Source organism: Coenobita brevimanus, chromosome 82 (genome assembly GCF_032717465.1).
Source record: "Coenobita brevimanus isolate Jiangsu-jjx chromosome 82, ASM3271746v2, whole genome shotgun sequence".
In the NCBI taxonomy this organism is placed as follows: Eukaryota; Metazoa; Arthropoda; class Malacostraca; order Decapoda; family Coenobitidae; genus Coenobita; species Coenobita brevimanus.
Window position 1 is genome coordinate 14,577,073 of NC_137035.1, and position 21,807 is coordinate 14,598,879.

Genomic DNA, 21,807 nt, shown 5'->3' on the forward strand with positions numbered 1-21,807 from the left:
ATGTGGGCATGAATTTTATGTTGAGTAAATACTGAGACTCAGCATTTTGCTCACTCCCTTCACCCATGCACACCACAAGATCCTTGTTGCCACGGTTTGAGAAGGCCGTGTTGTTGCCCCCTGAGACCCTGCGAAGCAATTAAAGTACCTTACTTTATCTAACCTAACCAGACCACAAGCAGCCTAAACTGTATTATTTTAAGCATTAGTCCTCGTGCGTTTGCTTTGAAAACAAATCTCTCGTGAAAAAACTTAAACGCTGGACTGTCTTGTGTGCATGCGTGAAGGGAGTGAGCAAAATGTTGCGTCCCAGTAATTACTCAACATTAAATTTCTGTCCACATAGAGACTGAATGAGTCAAGATACCTACTAGGCGTAATTTACAGTCTGAACAAACAATGTATTAAGAACCAAACTTGCACTAAATGTAGCAGAAATTAAATAATATAGGACGACTGAAATGGCGGGTTGCCATCACATGCCATCAGTGATATTTTAATTTCCGTTTATGATAATTATAAACAATTCACGTTATGTCATACACACATGTTCTGTTTGTATTATTTATATTACGGTATATGACATTACCATGATTCACAGTTTCACACAACAGTGTAGATATTTAACAAAGAAAATATGCTTTTTAAACAGCACAGAGATATGTCTGTCCCAATGGTGGTGACATCTACCGGAATACTAGGTTTAAAAGCACCCCATTCCATACAGCTCAATCCATGTCCCCATTATGTGCATAATAAATCCAAACTGTCCCTTCGAATATCAACTCCTGAGGCCCACATCTGGATAAAGTGCTAAGAAAACCCAGCAGACCGCCAACAAAATATGAATTTTATTGAGCCTGGAGTTAGGGGTATGGTATTACAGGATGGGGAAAAGATTTCAACTTAATTGTCTAGTTTATCCTGGCCTAAATTGCCATTTGTCCAACTTGATTGCTGAAATGAAGCAACAGATTGTGTAATGTGATGCTTGTTATGAAGATGCACTATTGAAAGAATGTGGTGACAAAGTAATATCTTATTCTGCACCTGAACTAGCTGAAAAATTACAAAAATCTCTTCCAGGTTTAGGTGGATGAACAATGCTGAGGGAAATGGTTGAATACTCAGTCCTCACTTAAAAGTCTTTGATGTGTGCAAGAACTGTAATGCACTATATGTGAAACAAGCTTTTGCTTCATAACTGATGTTTTAAATTTATAAAAACTTCACTGCTGACTTCAAATATGTGGCAATGAGTAAATACAGGTATTAATTCACTGACAAGTTAATAATGAAACAACTTTAAACGAGGACTTACTGCTCATGTTGGGGTGACATTATGGTACAGCATACAGCAATTAAGTCTATCTATCTATCTATTGCCAGACACAAAAATCCCGTAAGGAGTGGCCATTTGACTTTGAGTTATTTGTTTTACACGGAGGGGCACTAACCCTCCACCAACCCACTTGTTGACATGTAGGGAGCACGTATGGTTTAATTATATGGTTACCATCCAGTGTTGTAACTGGTTTCTTGGCTTACAGGAAACCATTTGGCTTGTCACTCAATGTAAAGCCACCTGTAAAGGAAAGAAAAGCAATAAGAACGGACAGGAAAGTTGGGAGAAATAGGAAAGGAGGAAGGCACGCACAGAAAAAGAATGATAAAGGCTTAAGGATGAAGTAGGCAGCACTACATCAAGTGAGTGGATGATGGTCGCCACCACCTACTACCACAGTACAGTATTAAGTACATTGTTGATTTTGGGAAAGTCTTTAATGCTCTAATGAAACCTATGGTTGCCTCAAAATGCCTTTCTATGAATCAGTGATATGCAATACTGACTGCACTTTGATGACTCATTTTTTTATATTATTTTTTTTGCTTCAAAATAACACCATTTAGTTCAGAAGACTTTTCAAATGGAAGAATTATACAATCCTTAGCCTTCACCAGCCCTTTCACTGTTAGAAATCCTTTCTAGAAAATAAAACTGCCTGGTGATGGACTCATACGTGTATATATATACAAACGAGGTTTGACTGAAAAGTATCTGACCTTTGGCTGGTGGGGGAAAAAAAAAAAAAAATGAGTTCAGTATTAAATATATATATACAGTATATATATATATATATATATACTGTATATGCAGTAATCCCTCCAATATCCGACGTAATAGGGCCATAGGCAGGTCCAGATAGTGGTCCTGTCCGGATATTGGGCCCCAGCTTATGGACTTGTACTTATGGACCCTAACTCAGAGAAACACCTATACAACTCCCTCTGGACATGCATAGCACCTATTTAAGACCCAAATTACACCAATAAGGGACATAAAAGACTGAAATAAATGCAAAAGAACCATAAAATGAGGTTTTAGAGGAAAGTTGATACAATATTAAACATTCTGGGTACTTACAAGTCCTGGCTCCTGGACTGGTTTGAACCGCCAGTTTGCAGTCCACAGTTAATCCTCTGCACTCTAAATTCTAATTTCTTAACACTGCACAACACTGTAAATTCTTGTGTGTTCTAGTGACGAGGTATTGCAGTTTATTCACTATTTATTCACAAAAAACAAGCACCTGTGGCTTGCACTGCTATGAGCATCTGCTCTCGATCGGAGTTAAGCTGTGACTGTTGATGATGGCGGGGTAACAGAGTTGCCAGATCGCAACGGCCACATTACCAAACTCCTCAAGTTTCATTACCAAGTTTAACTTTTCATTACCAAATTCATAAAGCTAGCATTTATTCTTCACTAATTATATATACAAGTGGAAGTACATGTAATCACTCTCCTTATAATTAACACCATGTTGATTATTTTCATGCTATGTAGGGTAGCAGATTAATCAGAGAGAGCAAACAATCCACCATCTCCATCCTGTGTATCCTTATACATGTGAAAAATTCATTTGGTAATGCATTATTCTGATTCATTACCAAACGAATTTTTCATTACCAAATTGGCCCACACTTGGTAATGAAAAATACCAAATGGCAACCCTGACAGGGGAGGGGGGAGGGGGGAGGGGGGAGGAAGGCAGGAGTGAAGGGACCATGGTGTAACAGCTGTTTGGCGCCAGGCAGCAATTTCAGATTACGGGTGGGAAAAAAGTCAGATTTTTTTTTAATTTTTTGCGGTTTTTGGCCCATGTTGGGAATATTGGATCCCAGGATGATTATGTCCGGTTAGTGGGGATGTTCAGATATTGGGTGTTCGGATATTAGAGGGATTATGTATATATATATATATATATATATATATATATCTATATATATAGTACCCTCACGTCCAATACGCATTAGTCCAGCACGATTCAGGTCCAGCACGGAGAGCAAATAATTAGTATTATTTAATACGATTTAATTACTGCAACACGAGTGTGTTAGCATAACACACACAGAGCTCCGAGAAGTGGGAGAAATCTGCAGAGTTCAACTCTAGCACGATCACCCCCAGTCCAACACGGTCATACTGGACATTCCCATGATGATGATAGCCAATGAAAACTTCTGATCAAGTAGCCTTCCCCGCAAGCTATCGTGATGCTGCCCAATTAAAAACGCTTCTGGTGTCACATGATGTTTTGTTTAAATTTCTCCCGCCACAGCGCCACTCAGTCGCATAATTGCATTGGAAGGTGCTTTTTTCTTGCTGCATTTTCTGCCCTTGTTACTGCATTTTACCCTGCTCACGATGCCTAGGAAGCCTTCTGAGAACCCCAAGAAGCGTCGGCACCTCCCTCAGGCCACCAAGCTAGAAAGCATCGAGAGGAAGAAGAAAGGGGAGAGGAAAGTTGACATTGCCAAGGCCTACGACATGAATGAAGCCAACGTGAGGGCTATAATAAAAAACCAAGACAAGATCCTGGCAGCCGAAGGCTATCACACGGCACTTCATACCAGGTTTGCCGAGGATACGATGGTAAATCGGGACGGTAACGTGGTAAAATTGCCGACGATACCACGGGCATTTGGAATTCATCTGGATGGATTCCTGCCGAGGATACGATGGGCAAAACAGTGTGACCAAAACCCAGGCGACTCGACAGAGAATGTATCGTACTACAGCATTGAACATTTAGCCTGACACTGAATACATATTAATATTTTAGAATAAATATCAATCGTTTTGAAACCCTTCTCATCGGCGTGTGTACCAGTTTATAAACAAAGTTGCTTCTCCTTATTCTCTACCGAGTCAGCGACAGCGATCACTTTCCACAGTCACGAGATGGGGCTCTGGCAACAGTGTGAGAAGCATGCCGTTTGCCGAGGATTACAGAGTGCTAGGACAGGCAGAAGCAGGACCTTCCATGGCTGTGGACGAAGATAGTGATTCTGAGTGTGATTTCGAAGGATTTATGAGGAAGGTTGATGAGGAGCAACAGCCATTACCCGCTAGTGACGTCAGTAGCCATCCTCCGGGGACCTAGTAGGACTACCTACAGCCTTGGATACCACCTTCCTTTCCCAGCAAGCCCACCAACACTATCCTAAAAGGTTAGTTATCATTCATAGCACAGTACCATTTATTATAATTACAATAGTACCAATATATGTATAGGTATATGGTAGGTATTTAGGGTGACTTTTCCTAGGGTTGCTGACATAATTCATTTTTCCCCATAAACTCTGTTGTTAGTCCAACACGTTTTTGGTCCAACACGTGACATGACAATATTACCATGTTGGACGCGAGGGTACTGTATATATATATATATATATTATTCATCATCCAAGCCCACATTGCCCCATGAGAAGAGTAAGTGCACGGGGCTAGGCAAATTTGTCCTGACAATTAAGAGTGACCAGAATCACTCATCCCTGAGTGGCATTACATGAACAATAAACCCCAACCATCCCTTGGCTATAAACCTTCACTGGCTCAATCCGATTGGAGTGCCATAATTACCTGCTAAACCACCAGGGGCCAAAATTTGGTTATATGGTTATCACCCAGCATAGTAAATCGTTTCCTGGTGTACAGGAAACCATTTGGCTTGTCACTTAGTGTAAAGTCATTCACAGGCAGATGGAAGAGGAAAGAATGAATGAAAGAAAGGCAGAAGAGTGTAAATTCACTCATAGGCAGAAGGATGAGGAAAGAATGAAGGAAAGAAAGACAGAAGAGGATGGAAGGAAAGAAGGATGGAGGAGAGGAAAGGGCAGACACCCAAGAGCAGCACTACTTCACTCGATGTAGTGCTGCTATTGGGTGTCTGCCCTTTCCTCTCCTCCATCTTTCTTTTCTTCCATCCTCTTCTGTCTTTCTTTCCTTAATTCTTTCCTTGTCTTTCTGCCTACGGGTGACTTTATACTCCCTCTTCTATCTTTCTTTCCTTCATTCTTTCGTCTTCCTTCTGCCTGTGGGTGACTCTACACTGAGTGACAAGCCAAATGGATTCCTGTACTCCAGGAAATGAGTTACTATGCTGGGTGGTAACCATATAACCAAATTTTGGTGAGCCAGTGAAAGTTTATAGCCAAGGAGCGGTTGGGGTTTACTGCTCATGTAATGCCACTCAGGGATGAGTGTGGCTGGTCACTGTCATCTTAAACGTCAGGAACAACTTGCCTAGCCCTGGGCTCTTACACTCCTCATGGGGCAACATAGGATTGGAAGATGAATGATTAGAGAGAGAGAGAGAGAGAGAGAGAGAGAGAGAGAAGGGGGGACAGAACATACTGTACTGTGATCTCTTGGTTAACACACTTGGCTATAGCAATTTCCATTATCATTGCAAGAAGAAAATTTGCACTCCTGCTGTTATCATGTATTTATCAGCTAAAAAGATTGTTCTCACACAGCTGAGTTGATTTCTGCCAACAATGTGTGCACTGTTTGTGGTTTCTGAAGGCTTTGAGGGATTCAAAGATGAAGCCCTACTCAAGGAGTTATGGCTGTATGCTTAAAGCTCTTTCCTAAGGGCCCTGTATCAAAATGCTATGCTAAAAGTTAAAGCAGGGAAAAATTTCCCTCAATTTGTTGGAGCTGTTAAGGGAAGGATGCTATGGCTTTCACAAACCCTATACTCAATAATTCATAACAAAGCGACCCTGTGCAGTAAGCTCCCAAATTTCCAGATGCTCCATATCCAGACATCAGGTCTAGGCTCTATTATTTCTGTATCCGTATTTCTTTGTCTGTACCTGAACATAAAAGATCTGAAATTGGTGGCTGGGTGGCCTACAAATTCAAAAAATCAGTTGGGTGGCCAGCCAGACTCTCTGGCCATGCGCGGGTAATAGACCAAACCCACGGGCTTAGCAAAAATGCCTGTCCAGCTCCCTATCAAACAGTCAAAATCCCCCGCCTGCTCAGATCACTTGGAAAGTTCCGCCAGCACTCGAGTAATACAGGCCTGTGACCCACAAGCTGAGCAAAATTGCTGCCCGGCTCCCTACCAAATGGTCAAAGTCCCCCACCAACCCTCGCTTCTCACTCACCCGTCCCTCCTCCATTCCCCTCCACGTTAAGCGCTGCCAGGTGTGTCTCCCTCCTTTTCCCCCAGTCCTCCCTTACCCCTGTTTAACACGCTGTCTCTCCCACCATCCCTGCATCACCGCCAATGAGTTTTTTAGTATTTGGCAATTTAATTGAAAACTACTGGTTGTATTGAAATTCCAAAAACACCAGGAAAAAGCTTGTGAAATTCTGCATCTATACATATGCTTAGCTCTTGGCCAGTGCAGGCAGAATTTTGCACTAGGATGTTGGGATGTTATTTGAAGCAATTTTTACTCTTGAACAAGTTTAATTTAACTGCATTTCTGTACTTTTATTAATCAGATTTGTGACTTTTTATTTGCTTACCTTATAGTATAAACACCAGCAAAGAGGATGGTATACAATTTATACCAATATAACCACTTCCCGGGGGCAAATCTGGCTGTGGAAATATTTTTCTTTGCGTTGAGGAAGCAGCCATAGCTGGATTCTCCACTCTCTTGGTGTCCCAGAAACTTAATGAAAACTTTCGGTTCCCGATAGGGTTAAAATTCTCTTTGCAATCATCGTCTTCAATGATTTTTTTTTTATTTTATTATTTTTGTTGTTTATGCTTTGCTTTCTTAGTGACTAGCCTTATACTGTATATTCCCATGTGTGTTCTGATGTCTACATAGCAAAAAGACCAAAGAAGACTGCCACAATTAGGAGGGGTATTGTACATATCGGTAAGGTATTTGTCGATTTTTTGTCTATGCATTGTTTTCCTAGTGTCCAGCAGTACACTGGATATTCCCTTGTGTGTTTTGATGTCTAAATACAACTGCAAGACTGGCGAACACTGCCAAAATTAGAAGGGATACTGTACATATAGGGTGAGCAGAGGCAGGGTATGGGTACAGTTGTGGATATTGCTCTGTATCCAGATTTTGCCCATATCTGGACATGCCTTTGGGTGCATTATGTTGTATAATCAAGGGATTACTATACCTGCAGAAAACACATAAAAATGTAAATAATTTAGGTAAAAAATACTTTCACATGCAAAAAATACTATGCATGAGTAAATGCAAAAAATTATTTGTTATCAAAACCTGTGGGCTGTACCTCAAGCAGAATTATGTCAAGGGCAACCTTGGGCCCTAATGCATTATAATTTTTTTTAACTAGTTACTACTGTGGTAGGGCGACATCCTCAAACTGACATGTTCAATGTCAAACCACTCTTATACATTAGCCATATGATTCAACTGAATGTCGGACATTCACTCAGTGCTCCAGGTAATAATATATACGTTAATATCTCATATATAATGAGAATGTTGCTGTTCTTAGCACACAGGCCAAACTACGAAGGATAGTGACAGTATTAGATCATCTTAGTGTTTTCATCTCAGGCACTGGAAACTATATTTTTCTTGTTTTTTTCTAATACCATTTTTAAATATTTACCAGAAACATCATATTCATAATTCTAGCTCTTTAATGTTATTATTTTCTGATCACATTTAAAGCTTTAGTTTTTCTTTACTTCTTTTAAAAGTGGTAAAAAGTGTTTAAAAAAGCATTTTTTATTTTTAAAATTTTTTTTTTAACAGACACTATCTTATGGTGCGTGAAGACAGACGGACGCCATCTTAGAAGGTCACTTTTAAGCAAAATTCCCCTTATCAGTGCCTAACTATCCAAACTTAACCTAAATACTTATAACCTAATCCAACCTTATTTATCCTAACCTTTTTCATTCATTCATTCATTGCCAGATGCCATGTATCCCAAAAGGGGTGGCCAAGGGCTTAGAGTTAATTGTTTTACAGGGAGGGGCACTAATCCTCCACCAACCCCACTTGACACGTAGGGATGCCAACAGCATCTGGTGTTCCCAGGCGGTCACCCATCCAAGTACTAACCAGACCCAACCTAACCTATTTTATGCAACTCTAACCAAACTTATCCCAGCCTAACCTAGCCTATCCTTTTTGTAATCATATTTTCTTTGTTTAATGATGGATCCTCTCCATACTCGAAACCGCACTTTGCGTACACCTTTATAAAGTCACTGAGTCAGTTCAATGGTAGGTAAAAATTTTGTTATTTTTTAAGAGGTGGTCCTATGTCTCCTTAAGGATTACCAGTACCTAATTCTTCTAACACCAGCACAAGGTATCATATTTACAAAATAAGTACTGACTGAAAAGTTATTATTGTGAAAGTATATACTGTAAAGTATACATAAAAAGTGCTGATATATAACTAAATGATATATTGTTTCACTCTGTTGTGACAGACATCGTCTTGACAAAGCATGGTCATGGTGACTCACACGGGATTCTGCTTAAAGCAGTTCCGACATAGCAACTGTTCCTCAGGCAAGTAGGAATGGTCATGTAGGGCTACCAAAGGTACCCTTTCCCTTAATGCTCTCTTAGAGTACCTTGTTAAAATTGAGGGCTTGCCTGTGCTTTCCTTACTGTATGAAGTAGGGAACAATGTAGGGTCTCTCCATCTGTATTTAAGCATGTGGTCATTAATCCAACGTGGTGGAGACCACTAACTTTCCACCCCTTGCCTCAAGCCCATCTCAAGTCTCTGTGGTACATGTTTCATTATTACTGTGCCCTTCCCATCTCTTTCTATTAACCTAACTATGCCTATGTGTACTTCTGATACCATAACAGTATGTATGTATTTAGTCAGTGGGTCTAAACACTTGTAAAAGGGAAACTTTGGGCTTGCACTTGGGATGCTTGGTACCAATTAGGATAAATCCCAGAGGTTCAGGGCTTTCATTATTAATAATTTTGTTATCATGTGCCATGCTTGGTATCAATTACATGTGATAACCAAGGGATCACTGTATGAGTATTGGCTAAGTAATCTAGCTCTGGGCTCCTATGCATATGATGGGACAATAAAGAATTAGATAATGGACAGACTGATAGAGCAGAGATGTTAAGTTCTTTTGATACACTCTCAGCTGAATAAACTCACTTGGCATTAACTGGATCAGAATATCAGTAACAGAGTTGTTTCAACCATAAAAACGTTAATGGTACCAGTATTAACACTTCCGAGCTTCAGTAAAAAAATACATCTGATGATAGCTGGAAAAAAATACAAACATTGTCCTGATCATGAGTTACTAAGAAACTCACTTTAATTGCCTTATAAACTAACATCAACGACAAGAGCCTCAGCAGACTGAGTTGAGACAGATGGTTGAAGTGCACGTTGGAGGTCAGCATTGCAAACCGACGATGTGGCAGTTAGATGTTCCAAGCTTGAGTCTGAGGCTGGGATGTTTGGACGGGAGGCAGTGAGGAACATTTGCAATGCACCCACCAGTGACACGTACTCTCGACCGATGGCGATCTCGTTTGCAAGCTGGGAATAAAACAATACTGAAACCTTCCATCCGATAACATCTTATATGTGGTCTGCTCAGAAGGTGTCCAACCTTAGACACTAAAAATATAAGCAGCTAACTTGTTGAGCTAGGACACTAATCTCTCTCAACGTATGCCCCTTATGACTTGACATGTAGGCCAGCATTCTTTCCACTGCCTGAAACATTTTTCAAAGTCAGTTTTTGGTATCTCCTGCAAGGTGCTTTGTCACATTTGTCATGATTTCTTCTCTCGTCTCAGATCAGGAGCCCTTCTGCGGAGATTTTGAGCTTGGGAATGACCAAAAGTCGTACGGAGCCACATCTGGTGAACAGAGAGCCTGCTGGACCTGCAGGATGTTGTGCTTATCCAAAAATCCTTGAGTCAGTTGAGAAGAATGGGCCAGGACGTTGTCGTGGTGCAGCTTCCGACTTGCCTCTTTCCAAAGGTCTGATTTCTTCCACTGAAATGCGCCACAAAGACGATAGATAATATCAAGGTAGTAATGTCTGTTGATGGTCTGACCTTCTGGTGCGTATTCGTGGTGCACAACATCACAGTAGTTGGAAAAAATTGTCAACTTGCATTTCCCCTTGCTGCTGACCTGTTGTGCCCTTTCTACCCGAGGTGACCCTGCATGCTTCCACTGGGACGACTGTGCTTTGGTTTCTGGGTTGTACCCGTACACCCAAGTCTTATCCCTTGTGATAACAGTCTTCAAAAAGTATGGATCACGATTTGCACACTCATACGTGTCTTGAGTAACGGTCATCCCAGAGAAATCATGACAAATGTGATGAAGCACCTGCAGGAGGTACCAAAAACCGACTTTGAAAAATGTCTGGCAGTGGAAAGAACGCTGAGCTACATGTGTCAAGTCAGAAGGGGCCTACTTTGAGGGGGATTAGTGTCCTAACTCAACAGGTTAGCTATTTATTTTTTTAAAGCCTCAGATTGAATACTTTCTGAACAGACCTCGTACATTTTTATCTGGCCACCACAAATAATATTTTCTAACTTAGGAAGGATCGCCATTAGTGAGAGGGTAAGTAAAAGCTACATCTAACTCCTTTAATCCGAAAAATCCATTAAGCAAGGAAAAGCTATCTAGAGATGCAAAATAATACCCAGTAATACAGATATCAAAGAATATGGATTAAAGTTTTGAAAATAAAAGAAACCTGTATAAAGGGAGGTAAAGCCTTTTTCACAGTATTCTTGATTTCTCCAAGCTATTTTATTCAGCACTAGAGAAACCTTTCAAACTAGATGGGTGATAAGAGTCTTAATCCCTTTAATATGAGTCCTTTCCTAAGCCAAATAAAGCCATATGGGTGATTCTTATGTGGTGGGTGGGGGCACTCACCATCCACTCATTTAATGTACTGCTGCTCTTGAGTGGCTGTCCTTTCCTCTCTTCCTTCCTTCCTTTTACGTCTTCTTTCTTTCTTCTTCTCTGTCTACAAGTGACTCAAAACTGAGTGACAAGCCAAATGGTTTCCTGTACACCAGGAAACCATTTATTATGTTGGGTGGTAACCACATAACCAAACTATGGCGCTTGGTGGTTTAGTGGGTAATTAAGGTGCTCCAACCGGATTAAGCCTGTGTTGGTTTATATCTGAGGGATGGTTGGAGTTCACTGCTCACATAATGCCACTTAGGGATGAGTGAGGCTGGTCACTCTCATCTTAAATGTCAGGACCAACTTGCTTGGCCCCCAGCTCCTAAACTCCTCATGGAGCAACATAGGATTAGATGATGATGATGATGGATTTTTTTTTTTTTTTTAATATATTCTTTTCGTTACCTACTCTTGTGGGACAGCACTGGGAAACAAGAAAACAACCTGATTCACTCCTGTACAGTTTCTCAGCCATCCCACTGTACATAATGGTTAACAAAAAAGCAGTCTTAAACCACCCACAAGCAGATGCTGATGACTTATGGTTTACCTTTGTTGCTTTAATTTTTGCCTGGCATAGGTCAATGACAACTTGTCATTCCCCCAAAACCACTTCCTCTAATTTTTTCTATTCCTTACATGTCTCTCACTCTCCTCGATGCTCAAACCTCTAGGATTCAAAATCCCTTTCACACTATCCTTCCACTCTCTGCTAGGCTTCCCTAGTGCTGTGCTTTGGTAAGCAAAACTGATTAATACCTGTATCAGAACCGGAACAAGAAAATAATCTGATAATAACACTGGTACCTGAAGAGGTTAACTACAATTTTCACTTTTTCAAAAGGCACATACGAGTACTCACTCATTCCTGAATGGCATTACATAAGCAATAAACCCCAACCACCCCTTGGATATAAACTGATATAGGCTCAATCTGGTTGAAGTGCCTTAATTATCCATTAAACCACTAGATGCCATAGTCTGATTGTATGGTTACCACCCAGCATAGTAAATGGTTTCCTGATGCACAGGAAACCATTTGGTTTGTCACTCAGTGTAGATTCACCCACAGACAGAAAGGAAGGGGAAAGACAGAAGCAAATATGAGGAAGGATGGAAAGAAGGATGGGAGGAAAGGGCAGCCACCTGAGAGCAGCACTACATCGAGCAGGTGGAATAATAATCCATCCATCCATCTGCCATCTCCAGTGTTACTCCATGAGGAGCGTGGGAGGCCGGGGCTAGGCAAGTTGGTCCTGACATTTAAGATGAGAGTCCCTGAGTGGCATTAAGAGCAATAAATCCCAACTACCCCTCGGATATAAACCTGCACAGGGTCAATCCGATTGGAGCATTGTAACTGCCCACTAAACAACCAGGTACCATACTACTACTACCGGTACTATATACTACTACTACTACTAATACATATATACTGTACATCACCTAATCCTGTGTTGCCCCATGAGGAGCATAGGAACCCCGGGCTAGGCAAGATGGTCCTGCCAAAGATGAGAGTGACCAGTCTCACTCATCCCTGAGTGGTATTATGTGTGCAATAAACCCCAACCACCCCTTGGATGTAAACCAATACAGACTCAGTCTGGCTGGAATGCCTTAATTACCCACTAAACCACCAGGCACCATAGTTTGCTTATATGGTTACCACCCAGCCTAGTAAATGGTTTCCTGGTGTAAAGGAAACCATTTGGCTTGTCACTCAGTGTAGAGTAACCTGTAAACAGAAGGAAGAGAAGAGAAAGTGGGAAAGAAGGATATAAGCAGAAGGGAGGAAGAGGGGAAAGGGCAGCCATCTAAGAGCACAACTACACTGAGTGAATGAAGAGTGAGTCTATCTATCTAATGCCAGACGCCTTAATCCCTTATATGAGGTGGCCACAAACAAATCGCCTCCACGTCACCCTATTCCCCGCCATTTCACTGCCCTGCTTCCAATTCATGTCCCCCTCTCTCATATACCTCTCCACTCCATCCCTCCATCTCATCCTTGGCCTTCCCCTCCCTCTCTCCCCTTCCACCTCACTCACATACACTCTCCTCATCAGTCTCTCCCTCTCCATCCTCTCCACATGGCCAAACCACCTCAGTGTGTTTCTCCTAATGCTTCCTATCACAGCCACATCCACACCACAACGCACCTTCACATCCTCATTTGTCAGTCTGTCTTTCCATGTGACTCCACAGGCTCCTCTCAAATAACTCATTTCCACTGCTCTCACTCTTGACTTGTGTCCCTCCAACAACGTCCAAGCTTCACTTCAATACATCAGAGTTGGTATCACAATACTGTCACGCAGTAACTTTTTCATTTCCATGCTCACTTCCCTGTTTCTTATCATTGCCTTCAAGGAACCAGCAACCTTTCTTCTTTGTTGTACCCTTTCAAGCACTTCACCCTCCAAACTTCCATCCTTAATCATCACACTACCCAAGTACTTAAACAAACTCACATTTTCCATTTCCTCACCATCCAACCTCACTGTACATTCACTGACTTCACCTCTCTCAAAGACCATCACTTTACTCTTCCCTACTTTCACATTTAAATTCCGTTTCTTATACACTCTCCCAAACTCATCCACCAAGCCTTGCAGGTCCCCTTCGTCTTCACTTAACAACACAATATCATCAGCAAACAACATTACAGGGAGTTTCCAAACACTGCCCTCTCTCATTAGGGCCACTCCAACATCCACTGTCCTACCTTCAATCTCTTTTATAACTCCATCCATATACAGATTGAACAACCATGGAGACATGACACATCCCTGTTTCAACCCAACCATCAAATAGAAAAACTAACTCAGTTCACAATCCACATGCAATGCAGCCTTAACACCCTTGTACATACTCTTCACAGCATTCAACACCTTCCCATCTACTCCATATATTCTTAATCCATCCATCCATCCATCGCCAGACGCCATGTATCCCAAACGGGGTGGTCAAGGGCTTAGAGTTAATTGTTTTACAGGGAGGGGCACTAATCCTCCACCAACCCCACTTGACACGTAGGGATGCCAACAGCATCTGGTGTTCCCAGGCGGTCACCCATCCAAGTACTAACCAGACCCAACGTTGCTTAACTTCGCTGATCGGACGGGAAGCGGTGTACTCAACGTGGCATGGCCATTGGCATATTCTTAATACTTTCCACAATCCTTGTCTATCTACCTTGTCATATGCTTTCTCCACATCCATGAAGGCCGCAAACAACTTCTTTCCCTTCTCTAGACACTTTTCCACTAAAGATCTAAGAATGAATATCTGATCTACACAACCTCTTCCCTTCCTAAAGCCTCCCTGTTCTTCTCCAACTAATTCCTCTGTTATTTCCCTAACTCTGCCAATAAGTATCCTACCATATACTTTGCCTATTACACTAAGAAGACAAATGCCCCTATGATTACCACACACTTCTTTTTCCCTTTTCCCTTTGTACAAGGGAATAATTATACCTGACTTCCAATCATCCAGGACTTTACCTTCCTCCCAGGCCAATCTGCACATCTTCCACAACCATTCTACTAGTATGTCTCCCCCATGCTTCAGCATTTCACCACACACTCCATCAATTCCTGGGGCTTTCCCCATTTTAACTTTCTTCATTGCTTCCACAACTTCCATCTTACTGATTTCTTCCTGTCTTCTCACCTCCTTCCTTCTCCAAGGCATTCCCCAGCCACTTATACTAGCATTACTTTAATTTTTTATGTTCAACAATTCATTAAAGTGTTCGCTCCATCTGCTCACTTTTTCTCTCTTTTCAACTAGTAATCTACCATTTTTATCTTTCTTGTGTGATGTCTCCATGGCTGTTTAATATATACATGGATGGGGTTGTAAAGGAGGTGCAAGGTAGGGCAGTGGATGTGGGGGTGGCTCTAATGAATGAGGGTAAGATTTGGAAGATTCCGGTGCTGCTGTTTGCTGATGATACAGTATTGTAGAATGAAGATGAATGGGAGTTGCAAGGTTTGGTGAATGAATTTGGGACAGTGTGTAGGAGGAGGAAGCTGAAAGTTAATGTAAACAAAAGTAAAGTTATGGTGTTTGAGAGGAATGAAGTCACAGAGTGTACAGTGAGGTTGGATGGTGAGGATATGGAGAATGTGAGTGCATTCAAGTACTTGGGTAGTGTGATAAGTAAGGATGGAACTTTGGGGGATGAAGTACATGAAAGGGTACAGCAGGGAAGGAAGGTTGTTGGTTCACTGAAAGTAGTGATGAGAAATAGGGAGGTGAGTATGGAAGTTAAGAAGTCACTGCATGATAGCATTGTGATCCCTACCCTGACGTATGGAAGCGAGGCGTGGACCTTGCAAGAGGGGAACAAGTCAAGAGTGAGAGAGTGAGAGCAGTGGAAATGAGTTACTTGAGAGGAGCATGTGGAGTGACATGGAAGGACAGGTTGACGAATGAAGAAGTGAAGGAACGATGTGGGGTGGATGTGGATGTGGTTGAGAAGATTGGGAGAAATACACTGAGGTGGTTTGGACATGTGGAGAGAATGGAGAGTGAAAGGCTGACTAGGAGGGTATATGTAGGTGAGGTGGAGGGAGGGAGAGGGAGGGGTAGACCGAGGATGAGGTGGAGGGATGGAGTTGAGAGGTATATGAGGGAGGGGAGGGTGAGTTGGGGGGAGGGTAGTCAAATGGTAGGTGACAGAGCGACTTGGAGGCGTTCTGTCTGCGGCTACCCTTTGCGGGATTAGGGTGTCGGGCTATACATAGATAGATAGATAGACTCTCCTACTAACTTCATTGCCACCCTGTCTGACTCTCTTCATCTCTTTCCAGAACATTTTCTTACATTCCCTCCACTTGGCACTTTTGTGATTCTGTGTTATTTTGAATTCACCCAGGCTTCCAAGTGGGAGCTTGTATCATCTATCAGTACTGCCAATGTCCAACACTAGTCAGCACTCCTAATCTCATCTGTACTCCCATCCATTGTTGAGAATTTTGCCATTTCTCCCTGTTCTTGACTCCCCTCCCTACCCCCCCTCCATTACCCTATCCTCTCGCCTGCCTGGCCGTGCTACGCTAATTAAATCTTCCCTGGAATTTTTCACTGATTTCATCCATTAAAATAAGCTCTATGCCCTATTCTTATACCAAATAATATATACAAGAAAGAAATAAGGTAAGTGAGAGTGCCATACACCTGGAATTGGCTAATTATCACCTGACAACACTTCACGTGCACTCGTTCGCTAATTTTCGCTATTTCCCCATGAAATATGACGTATAATCTATTTTCGTAATAAATATACATATAAGGAGGGAAGGGAGAAGCCTAAGTGATATTTACATTCACCTGGAACTACCTAATTTATAATGTATTGTCTAGATTTCCTGCCAATCATTTCATTGCTATAAATAGCTGTGTCAAGAGGCTAAACGTTGGCAGTGCTGATTTCCCTAGGTAGGCCTCCACCCCGGCCCACCCTTATCAGTTCACTCTCATCTTCCAGTGTGGGGGTACGTCTGTTCGCTCTTGCTAGCTTCAGGGCCTTTCCACCACCATGCAGAGGGCCCTGTGACCTTTACCCCCTACTAAACCTCATGTAGAAAGAGGTAAAGGGCTGACAATTGGTAAAAGAGTAACTACGATCTTTCTATTGAGTAAAACAGTGCAAGTGGAATTGTAGATAATGTGTAAATAATGTGTAAACAGCAAGTGAAAGTAATGAATGTAAATATACGTGAACAGTGGAAAATAGTTTTATAAGTTACTTCAAGTGACAGTGCATAACACAGTGTAAATAAAATAGAAATGTAAATAACGTAAATAAAATAGAGAACGTAAATAGAAATGTAAATGAGTGGTATTATAAGAATACGAGTATATACCCTAGGAGTAATGAAAGTGAAAATTTCACTCTAGCATGTCTGAATACTATGAGTTATGAGAGTGAAGGTGAAAGTGACATTCACTCTCAATGCTAGTATACAGGACGAGAAAGTGAATGATACGTATTTTACTGAAAGAAATTGAATCCCTACAGTGACAATAAACTAATACTACTGAAGGAAACTTATGGATAAAGACTGTAGATATATATAAGTGTTATATAGTAATAGAAATATAAAGTGTCAGGGGTTTTATGAATAATAAATGACAGAGTACCAAGAGTGAACTAGCGCAAGTGCGACGGTCAGACGTGCTCGTAATTTTGATTGCTTTCACAGTGTTTTTTTTTTGGAGTATGGATCCCAAACTACTTGAACATCATAGAGTAGTGTTTATAGTGTTAATATCTGGCTGTGGTAATCATATTACGGGTTGTCGGGAAGCGTAAAGTGGAGACTTCGTTACCCAACTTCAGAGGTCTCTACAAGTCCTACGGTAACCGACGAAGGCTCAACAAACATTCCAGGAGAAAGCTGAAGGTATGTGCCATAAGCATATGTAATTTTAATATTCTAGGACTTATAACTGATTTTTGGCAAATATTTTTTGAGTGTCAGAGCCCGAATAACCCCACGGCACATGCAAAACATCGGTAAACATGCCCGCGGTGTAGGGGTTAAGAGGAAATTACTCATCAGTGGAGTTCCATATGGCTAAGTCGATCTATCTATCTATTGCCAGACGCCAAAATCCCGTAAGGGATGGCCACAAACAAATCGCCTCCATGTCACCCTGTACCCCGCCATTTCACTGCCCTGCTCCTAGCTCATGCCCCCCTCTCTCATATACCTCTCCACTCCACCCCTCTATCTCATCCTAGGCCTCTCCCTCCCTCCCTCTCCCCCACACAACCTCACTCACATACACTCTCTTCATCAGTCTCTCACTCTCCATCCTCTCCACATGGCCAAACCATATCAATGTGTTTCTCCTAACGCTTCCTATCACATCCACATCTACACCACAACGATCCATCACTTCCTCATTTGTCAGTCTGTCTTTCCATGTGACTCCATGTGCTCCTCTCAAATAACTCATTTCCACTGCTCTCACTCTTGACTTCTGTCCCTCCAACAACGTCCAAGCTTCATTTCCATATGTCAGAGTTGGTATCACAATACTGTCATATGGTAACTTTTTCACTTCCATGCTCACTTCCCTGTTTCTTATCACTGCTTTTCAGGAACCAGCAACCATTCTTCTTTGTTGTACCCTTTCAAGCACTTCACCCTCTAAACTTCCATCCTTAATCATCACACTACCCAAGTACTTAAATGCATTCATATTTTCCATTTCCTCCTCATCCAACCTCACTGTACATTCACTGACTTCACTTCTCTTGAAGACCATAACTTGACTCTTCCCTACATTCACCTTTAGATTCCAATTCTTACATACTCTCCCAAACTCATCCACAAAGCCTTGCAGCTCCTCTTTGTCTTCACATAACAACACAGTATCGTCTGCAAACACCAGTACAGGGAGTTTCCAAACTGCCCTCTCTCACCAGGGCAGCTCCAACATCCACTGCCCTACCTTCAATCTCTTTTATAACCCCATCCATATACAGATTGAACAACCATGGAGACATAACACATCCGTGTTTCAATCCAACTTTCAAATAGAAGAATTCACTCAGTCCACTATCCACAGGCACTGCTGCCTTAGCACCCTCATACATACTCTTCACGGCATTCAGCAACTTCCCATCTACTCCATATATTCTTAATACTTTCCACTATCCTTGTCTATCCACCGTGTCATATATTTTCTCTAAATCCATGAAGTCTGCATACAATCTCTTTCCCTTGAGAAACTTTTCCACTAAAGATCTAAGAATGAATATCTGATCTACACAACCTCTTCCCTTCCTAAAACTCCTTATTCTTCTCCAACTAATTCCTCTGTTATTTCTCTAACTCTGTGAATAAGTATCCTACTGTATACTTTTCCAATTAAACTAAGAAGACAAATGCCCCTATGATTACCACATATTTCTTTTTTCCCTTTTCCTTTGTAAAGGGGAACAATTATACCTAACTTCCAATCCTCTGGGACTCTACTTTCCTCCCAGGCCAATCTGCACATCTTCCACACCTATTCTACTACTATCTCTCCCCCATGCTTCATCAATTCACCACACACTCCATTAATTCCTGGGGTTTCCCCATTTTAACTTTCTTCATTGCTTCCACAACTTCCATCCTATTTCTTCCTCTCTGCTCACATTCCTCCTCCCAGCCATTCCCCAGCCACTTACACTCGCATTACTTTCATTCTCTTTGTTCAACAATTTTTTGAAGTGTTCTCTCCATCTGCTCACTTTTTCTCCCATCTCTATTAGTAATGTGCCATTTTTATCTTTCATTCCCCAACTAACTTCTCTGGCAGCCTGTCTAACCCTTTTTACCTCTTTCCAGAATATTTTCTTACATTCCCTCCAATTTACACTCAAATTCCTCATCCACTCTCCCTTACTCTCTCTTGCTAATATTTTTACCTCTCTTCCTCTCTACATATAACTCTCTCTTCCGTCTCTCAACTTCTTCCATGCCCCTGTTTCTCATCCAATCACTATATCCTTTCTTCTTTTGTACCACAGCCCCTCTCACCTCTTCATTCCACCATGCTGTTCCCTGCACGCCCTTTTGTCTTCTCTTCAACCCACACACCACCTCACATGCTGTGCAGATTTCTTCTGTAAATATCTTGCACACACCATCCACGTTCCTCATCTGCTCCAATCCATTTTTGCCCAATCGCTCTTCCACTGCCCTCTTATATTCTGGCTTTTTTTTTTTTTTTTAATCCTCTTGCAACCCTTCCACTCTCCTCCCATGAACTACTTCCTCCTGTCCTTCCCTTTTTCTACTTCTCCATTTCCTTTGGACCTTGATTCTGACCACCATCAAGTGGTTGTCAGAAAGTCCACTTCCCCAACCTCTATGTACTCTTGCATCCGTTACACACCTTCGCATCCTTTCATCCACACACATATAATCAATCACTGCCTTCCATTCATTCAGTTCACCACATAATCAATCATTGCCTATGGCTCATTCAGTTCACCACCCACCCTTCTTATCACTCACCAAGTATACCTAAGGATCATTTTGTGCCTGAAGAGGGTACTGGCTATCACCAATCCTCTCCCAGCACAAATGTCCACTAAAGCATTGCCATTCTCATCCATCTCTGCAGGCACACCCCATTCACCAACTACTCCATCCACCTTCACATTCTCTATTTTTCCATTCATATCTCCAATCAAAAACACTCTCATTCCTTTCAAACTTCTCCATGCATGTTTCCACATTTGTCCAGAACTCTTCTCTCACTCTGCTTGCACGATCTTGCTTTGGTGTATACAAGCACACAATTGCCCACATTTGTAGTCCAACGTTCAATCTCACCCACACAATCCTTGAGCCAACCCATCCATACTGTTTTATATTCTCCTTCCATATCAATGCTGGCACCAATTATGTTTTCAGTATACATAAATGACACAGACAGTAGTAAAGGAAATGGAAGCTATCTAAATATGTTGGCAAATGATGCAAAAATACTAAGGAAAATTACTAACACAGATTCTTGCAAAGAGCTGCAGGAAGAATTAAATAAGCTTCATGAATGGAGCAATAAATGACAAATGGAATTTAATGTGGACAAGTGTCATGTAATTAAGTTTGGTAAAAGTGAAAAATGATCAGATTGGGATTATAAGTTAGGAAGATCAACCCCACACATATCAGAAAGGGAGAAGGACCTAGGAGTGCTTATCGATAAGAGACTATCTCCAGCTGACCACATCAGTGAGAAGGTATGTACCAAGTATACATTGCTTGCTAATATGAGAATAATATTCACATATATATAAACAATGACATGCTGAGAAAGATACTAACATCATTCATCAGACCAACCACGGAGCATGCATCAGGAATCTGGAATCCTTGTCACAAAAATCACATAGATAAGACTGAAAAGGTACATGGGGCAATTACAAGATGGGTACCAAGCTTATGGGATCTAAGCTACAAAGAAAGACTAGAAAAACTGAATCTGCCAACACTACAAAAGATAAGGAAAAAAGGAGACCTGATTATGCTATATGAATGCATCTCAGGGAAAGAGAAAATGGACATAAATGAATATATAACCTATAGGGAGGCATCAGCAAGAGGACACTGCAAAGACTACATAAAAAGATAGGTGAGAAAGAAGTAAGGAAATTCAGCTTCCCAAATAGGGCAATTGATCAGTGGAATGCACTACTGAATGAAATAATGTGCCAAAACTATTAATAAATTTAAGGATACGTATGATAAAAATGGTTTAATACACGGGACAATATGAGCCTGACTCACTCCTATAAAAATACAATTAGGTAAGAACAATTAGGTAAGCACACACACACACACACACACACACACTGTCCGTCAGCCAGGGCGAACGGACGTATCTCGACTGCTTCCCAGCCACCGCTGCAAACCTTAAGTAGTTTTCAGGAATTATGTTTGTCCCTTCTCCTTTGGTCTTGTTTTAAGTTTAAAATACTGTAAGTTAATACAGACTACCAAAAATGTACAGAGTTATTGGCTGAGAGTATACAT

The 21,807-nt window shown here is 41.4% G+C and overlaps 1 protein-coding gene and 1 non-coding gene across 2 annotated transcripts in view; both read right to left on the reverse strand.

The window, feature by feature from the left end:
- Positions 1–9,628: 9,628 nt before the first annotated feature.
- The window catches only part of LOC145409682 (U3 small nucleolar RNA-associated protein 15 homolog), a 403,188-nt gene continuing 391,009 nt past the window's right edge, over positions 9,629–21,807 (reverse strand). The window contains exon 11 of the mRNA XM_080280034.1: positions 9,629–9,847. Coding sequence (XP_080136160.1) covers positions 9,629–9,847 — 219 coding nt within the window. The remainder of the gene's footprint in view (positions 9,848–21,807) is intronic.
- On the reverse strand, positions 14,294–14,412 carry LOC145409705 (5S ribosomal RNA). The gene has a single exon (XR_013899153.1). It is a non-coding gene; the product is annotated as a 5S ribosomal RNA (ribosomal RNA).